The sequence below is a fragment of the Frankliniella occidentalis genome, unplaced genomic scaffold (assembly GCF_000697945.3).
Source record: "Frankliniella occidentalis isolate FOCC.00 unplaced genomic scaffold, Focc_3.1 Scaffold149, whole genome shotgun sequence".
In the NCBI taxonomy this organism is placed as follows: domain Eukaryota; kingdom Metazoa; phylum Arthropoda; class Insecta; order Thysanoptera; family Thripidae; genus Frankliniella; species Frankliniella occidentalis.
The window spans coordinates 109475-115601 of record NW_026267276.1 but is presented as its reverse complement, the minus strand read 5'-3'; the positions used below and the strand labels follow the sequence as shown (position 1 = coordinate 115601).

At 50.1% G+C, this 6127-nt stretch overlaps 1 protein-coding gene across 1 annotated transcript; it reads right to left on the bottom strand.

Moving 5' to 3' along the window:
• Positions 1-2518: 2518 nt before the first annotated feature.
• Positions 2519-4432, bottom strand: LOC113210445 (uncharacterized). The gene is made up of 5 exons (XM_052271089.1): positions 4348-4432; positions 3955-4074; positions 3179-3349; positions 2950-3111; positions 2519-2765 (listed from the first exon to the last, which is right to left on the bottom strand). The coding sequence occupies exons 2-5, from the start codon at positions 4030-4032 to the stop codon at positions 2607-2609; spliced, it is 570 nt and encodes a 189-aa protein (XP_052127049.1). The 5' UTR covers positions 4033-4074; positions 4348-4432; the 3' UTR covers positions 2519-2606.
• Positions 4433-6127: the final 1695 nt, after the last annotated feature.

Below are 6127 nucleotides of genomic sequence, written 5' to 3'. Positions count from 1 at the left end.
CCCCCCCCCTCTCTCTCTCTCCCTCTCTCTCCCCACCGCTCCTCCCTCGCAAGACTCTCCAAACAGATGCCGCTCGCGATAAGACAGGCTGTGATAATTACAGTGCGGTGTGCAAGGCGCGGCGTAGCGGGCGCCACCAAGGTTGCACTCAGGAACAGCACCGCGGTCGGAGAGCGAGAGAGCCGGGGAGCGCGAGAGAGCCACAGAGCGAGAGAGCCAGAGAGCGAGAGAGAAAAAGAGAGAGAGAAAGAGGGACGAGGGAGGGGCAGTGCCAACCTGTCGGCTGCTAGCCCGATATACGCGGCCCGATACGAGTGTGATTTGGGCATTGACACGCCATTTTCCCAAAGCCATCCATTACAAGGTTGCATAAGGCGCCGCGGTGCACGGCGGGCGCAGCAGCCGCCGCGGGGACCGAATGGACCAATGCCATCTTGATTCGGCGCTGATCACAGTGCTTTCTCCGCGACTGCATTCGTCGGGACATTATAGGCCCGGAGGGGCCCGCCCGGCCCCGCAGGACAGTGGTGTGTGAGAATGCGACAGCTCAACCCAAGGAATTGGAGCTCGAAAAAAAGGAGAAGAGGGAGGGGAGGGACGGGGAGGGCGAGGTGAGCCATAGGTCGAGCAGACGGGGAGTCGAACCTCGATCCTCGCGGCCCGACCCGGTCGGCGCGGCCGCTGCCCCCGCCGCCGCCGCCCAGGCCCCTCTGCGAGACAAGTTCATTAAGAGGGAAGAAAAATGCTCCGCAAGGGCAACGAACGATCAGCCAGCAGCGGTGGCGGGAGCGGCAGCGGCAGCAGCAGCAGCGGCGGCGGCGGCGGCAGCAGCAGCTGGGGGCGCCACCGACACTACTCCACGCCCAGACTCGTCAATCATATTTCAATTACGGTATGTTCGAAATTCCAGACAATCCATCCACCCGGCACAGTGTAAGTGATCTGTCAGCGCATCCCCCTCACCTCCCCCCTCCATCCTCACCCCTTCACTTCCCACTGGACGGTCCAATCATCCCGGCATTATCACCCTACGGGAACTTTCCGCGCGCGCGGCTTCAGCGGGGCTTGGCCGGGGCGGGGCGGGGCGGGGCCGCGGCGGCGGTGGTCTAGTCCCCGCGAGGGGCCACACAAGTGTGCGTGCCCAGGAATGCAGCGGGACATTGTCACACAGACACTACTCACACGGCGGATGACCCACTTGCGGACCGCACCCCTTGACCCCCACACATGTGTGCGCGCTGCTTGTGCGTGCGCGCGCCTGCGTGCAGCATCCGGTCACACGGGCGACAACGAGTGAAAACGAGCACGAAAATTGGCTTTTGTCATCCAGGCAGAGGGTGGCGTTGTTGAAAGACGTTTCTTGAGTGAGACTTTTTTTTTTTTGAGACAGTCCCTTTTTTCTTCTCTTCCGCTCTGCGTGCGGTTCTCCTCCGACTTGTTTTCCTCTATGAAACTAAAAATAAAACTCTTCGCCAAAACTATCGCTGCCACTCCTACTTCACGACTGCGCACTCTCATCGTGTAACTGATTTTTTTCACCCCTTGCCAGTATTCCTGCTGCATAAAAACCTTTATTAGCTACTAATAAATAAATCAGTACAGGTCTGAGAGTGCACTGACTTAAGACGCGCTTAAAATTTTTGGCATGAGGTACGTTAGTGAGGAAGTGAAAAGATTTTACATATCGCTCGGTGCTAACGATTTTCTTTTTTCGCTGATGGGGAGCACACTACTACTTGTTACCCTGGAGTGCGCGGTGAACTCGTCTCGGTTCACTTAACGGGCGTACTACACACACGGCCCTCCCCTCGTAAAGGGTGAAAGCGAGCGGAGGGGCGGCCAATTCGTGTGGAGCGCGCTCCTCTTCCCACGGCCGCCCCGCCCCGCCTTTCTAAACGCCGCGGCCAGCAGGCCAGGGCGCGCGGCCCGGCCTTCGCTAGATTCTCTCGTAAAAGCGCGCATCGCTTGCGCCGAGCTCGCGCTGCACAAGCGTAAGCCCGAGCGTAAGCGTGGCGTAAATCACACGCTCCATTAGGCAGTTTGTTATTAATATTTTAATGGCGCGGGGAGGCCGCGCGGGGAGGCTACCTGTCTCGGGGGGGTCATGCAGTCTGCTGCGGGCGCGGCCGCGCGGGAGGCGGGGGTTGTGATTTAGGACCGGGGCGGGCAGAGGTACCCGGCAGGTACCCGGGAGGCACCCGATGGGCATCCGCGGGGGGGCACCGCGCCGCCGCACCCACACACTGGAAACGTAAAAGTAACCCCCCTGCGCCCGTGGTGGCCGCTCTAAAGAGGAGGACACGCTGACTAAAGCTTATTGCTTGCAGTGGCAAAACGGGAGTATTAAAAGGCTTGTCATTGTGCACGAAGTGTATTGTATACGAAGCGTACCTCGAGCGTACGTAAGTCCCTGCTCCCTCTCTCTCTCTCTGGGTCAGGGGGTCCAAGCGTGATGGGTCTCCAAGGCTGTCAGAATGCAGGTAGTTTCCATTAATAAAACGATATTGTTGAGTCCATTTTCTAGCATATATTTCGACCCCGCGCTAAAGCTGCCAGAGTTTGTTTGATGTGGAGAACATTGAAATATAACCAAGAACATAGTATAGTTATAAGGATTTTGGAATAATCTTACATTCTACCACGAAGCATGCGAGTCGGCGTTCAGCTTTGCCAACCAAGAGTCTGAACCTATAGTGTCCATACGGCATGATTGCAAATTTTGGAAAAGTCCAGTCTACTGATGTGTTATTGAACTCGTACACTCCCTGTAAATAGAAGCCATTACAATTCTCACATTTATAATTCATTTGTGTTTGAAGCCGCTTTACAATCTGTGTGGAATACGTATCGTTATTTTTTTTTTCTTTTCTTTTTTTCGAAAAAAGAACATTAGGTGAGGAAAAATCCAAATGACCGTACAAGTATGGCCAGAGCAGTCTAAGTACGTACAGGTTTCAGCATGCACGCGTCTTTCATTTCCATCCTCGAAATCTTCTCGTAAAATCCAGGAATATGTTCTTTAAGAGCTTTACATGCATTGTTCTTGAAATTCGCCCTAAAGGCGTTTTCCTTCCATTGGTTGTTCGACCAAGTATCCAGAATTACTTTACTCTGTTGTGACAAACATTGGTGTTATTGTTTGGTGTAATGTCACACTGTGATATTTGCAATTTCTTACCCAGCAGCTGTCATCAAAAGGTGTTGCGCCCGTGAGGTTACCTGTCAGGCGTTGTAGCTCTTTTGGTTTAAGTGGGTTAAAGTGAGAAACACGCAAATTCCATCTCCAGGGAAGCGGGGTGTTGTTATCTTCACACATGTAAAAGCGTTCGGTGTAAGCAATATAAGGGCCCTATTCGAAAGAGATATACGAAACTTTAAGAAAAGCATCCAGCGACGTCCCAGTGACATCGAGGCAATGTCATTTTAACAAATTCATGTTGTTTAGCGTAGTTAAAGGCACATTTTTGACAAAATAGTCTAAATATTAAGTCGAGAGGTGTGGAACTGGACACAATATGTGTACATCGGGAAAAACATTCAGAAACAATCATGAGACAATCGGACACAATCACACACAAATCGAAAACAATCACACAATCAAGTCACAATCTCACAGAATTTTACAAAATATGTCAGAATATTTATCAGAAAATCTTAAACAATCATCGAGACAATCACAACAGTCATACACAATCTGAAAATGACTGTCTGGACACAATCATCTGTACACTTTTTTGGCCAGTTCCACACCCCTCGTGTTCAGTGCATTGAAAAAACAAAGGGCACGAATTGTTTAGTGCCTTTACGAATGTATTAAAACTGCCAAAAGAACCATTTTTTGGCACCTACAGGGTTCTTTTGAAAAGACCTCTGACACCCCTGAAAACGCACCACTTAGCACCTACATGCCTTTGTTTTTCCAGTCGTGAGAGCATTAGGTAAAATGTAACTTACTATCAAAGAGTTGATGCCTTTGCCGTGGATGCCCCCCTGGCACATAAGTGCTAGGAGGGGCACGAGTACCAACGACATGTTGGATCACCGGAATACCAGCAGATACGCGGCGCCGCGGCACTAGAAAGGAAATTGCGGAATATTAGCTGTTATATCGTAATACCGTGTGATACAGTGCGATACAGTGTAATACGGAGTGCTCCACTGTGAAAAATATCCTCGTAAATTTACGACATTTGTTGTAATTTTGATTTACAAAATATATCGTAAATTTACGACAGACCATTCTTGCTCGTCGGTCAATTCCAAGTCGACAGGCAGTGCTTGTAAATTTACAATTTCAAATTCTAAATTTACGACTTTTATCATTGAAACTTTTTCCGTAACCCTTACGTTACGAGTATTTTCCACAGTGTCTGTGTACACGTTTTCTTGGAATAAAACAACCCTCGGCGACACATCCCGCGGCCACCTCCTCTATTGGACTATTGTGCTGTGGTCAACATCCATGTTAAGTACAACAGTGGCCGGCTGGCGTGCAGACACAGACAACACTAAAAACTAGCAACAGAAACAAACGCAGATCGCTGTCGCGATTTGATACGAATACAAAAGGCGTCATGCCGCTTGCGTGCATGACCTTTTACATTTGACTGACCCTATTATACATTTTAAAGCAATCTCACGCAAATCCTGCTCCCCCCCCCCCCCCAGAAAAAAGATACAAAAAAAAATAGGATCACGCGCAATGCACTTGAGAAAATCATTACGCTGAGAAGCATGAGAAGGTACCAGGACCTATTTAATTATTGGCTGAGCTTGCGAAGCCTTTGCTGTGATGTGGGGTGCAGAGGACTCTTTGGTCGTGTGTCTGTCTGTCTGTCTGTCTGTCTGTCTGTCTGTCTGTCTGTCTGTCTGTCTGTACCGGCCCACGTTTCTCTCAGACGGTAACTTCAATCGACTTCAAACTGCGCACGAAGCTTCAGTATAAGTCGTGACGTAACGAGTTTAGTTTAGAAGTTTGATATTAGATGTTTGAAATAAACGATCGTTTAATTTGAATTCATAGTTTGGTGGCGGTAGGTTGGTAGCACGGCGCTCGAGGGGAGGGGGAGCGCAAGTGGCTCCTGCGCTCACCTGAAGACTTTGATACCTTCTCAGCAGTTATTAAAATGTCAGATAGTTAAACCGAGTGTTTTATTTTTAGTTTTAGAGATGCGGAACTTAGCCTGCGAAGTTTCGCGAGTGTCCGATGAGAAGGAACGAAAGTGATATTTGAAATGGTTTACGTGTTTACTTACGTAAGTTGGAGGATGCGGGGCCAGACTGCGCGTGAAAAATGAATTATTATCTACTGCAGGTTTGGTGTAGATTGGGTTAGTTTAGGGTCCCAAGGGTGGCAAACCTAAAACAATTTAGCATGTAGGTAATTATTTTATAAGGTTACCAAAGGCAATGTATAGTGCCTTTCAAGGGTGATGCTAGCTGCAGTATTGCCCCGATCTAAGCTGCCTGATCTGATCTGAACTTTTGAGGCGGTCCAAGTTACGAGTGATTTAGTTCATGTGAACTTCCGAACGTCTTAACCCTCTTTGAACTTGAATTTGAACTGAACTCCTTACGGAAGGGGGTTTACAACATGCCGAGCTCGCACGAGCTCGCCGTCCGGCCGGTAGACAAAGCATTTATAACTGGCTGGTGCTTGGGCGCGCGTCGTCACAACAGACTTGCAACATGTGGCTAACTTTCGGGCCGTTCTCTCTAAGCTAAGTCCCGTCCCGATTCCCCAGCCAAGATCGAGGCAGTACTGTATTTTCTCGCGATTCCTCAAGTGAACTCGAGTGAACTGCAGCGTCTAATAAACGACACACATACACACACAGTGACATTGACTGTACGTACTGTGACCAGACCATAGCCACATCTGATATTCTTCTTCCCCACTCTAGGGCTCCAGGTGGATATGCCTCTTTGGGTGGGTGTTCCCTTGGGTGTTCCCTTGGGTGCTCCCTTGGGTGCCCCCGGGCCCGAGGGTGCCCACGGGCCGGCAGGTACATTACAGCGGCGCGCTTCCTATCGCGCAGCTTTCATCAGTGCTCGGTAACGATCCGCTAAAATCTATAGCGTAGGAGCGGCACGTCATGCTATCATCAAGAGCCAGAGTGCCCCCCCC

Coding starts and splice junctions, on each gene's coding strand:
- LOC113210445 (XM_052271089.1), bottom strand. CDS start 4,032: ATGTCGTTGGTACTCGTGCCCCTCCTAGCACTTATGTGCCAGGGGGGC. Junction 3,112..3,178: donor CTTTTGATGACAGCTGCTGG/GTAAGAAATTGC, acceptor TTGTCACAACAG/AGTAAAGTAATTCTGGATAC. Junction 2,766..2,949: donor ACGCGTGCATGCTGAAACCT/GTACGTACTTAG, acceptor TTCTATTTACAG/GGAGTGTACGAGTTCAATAA.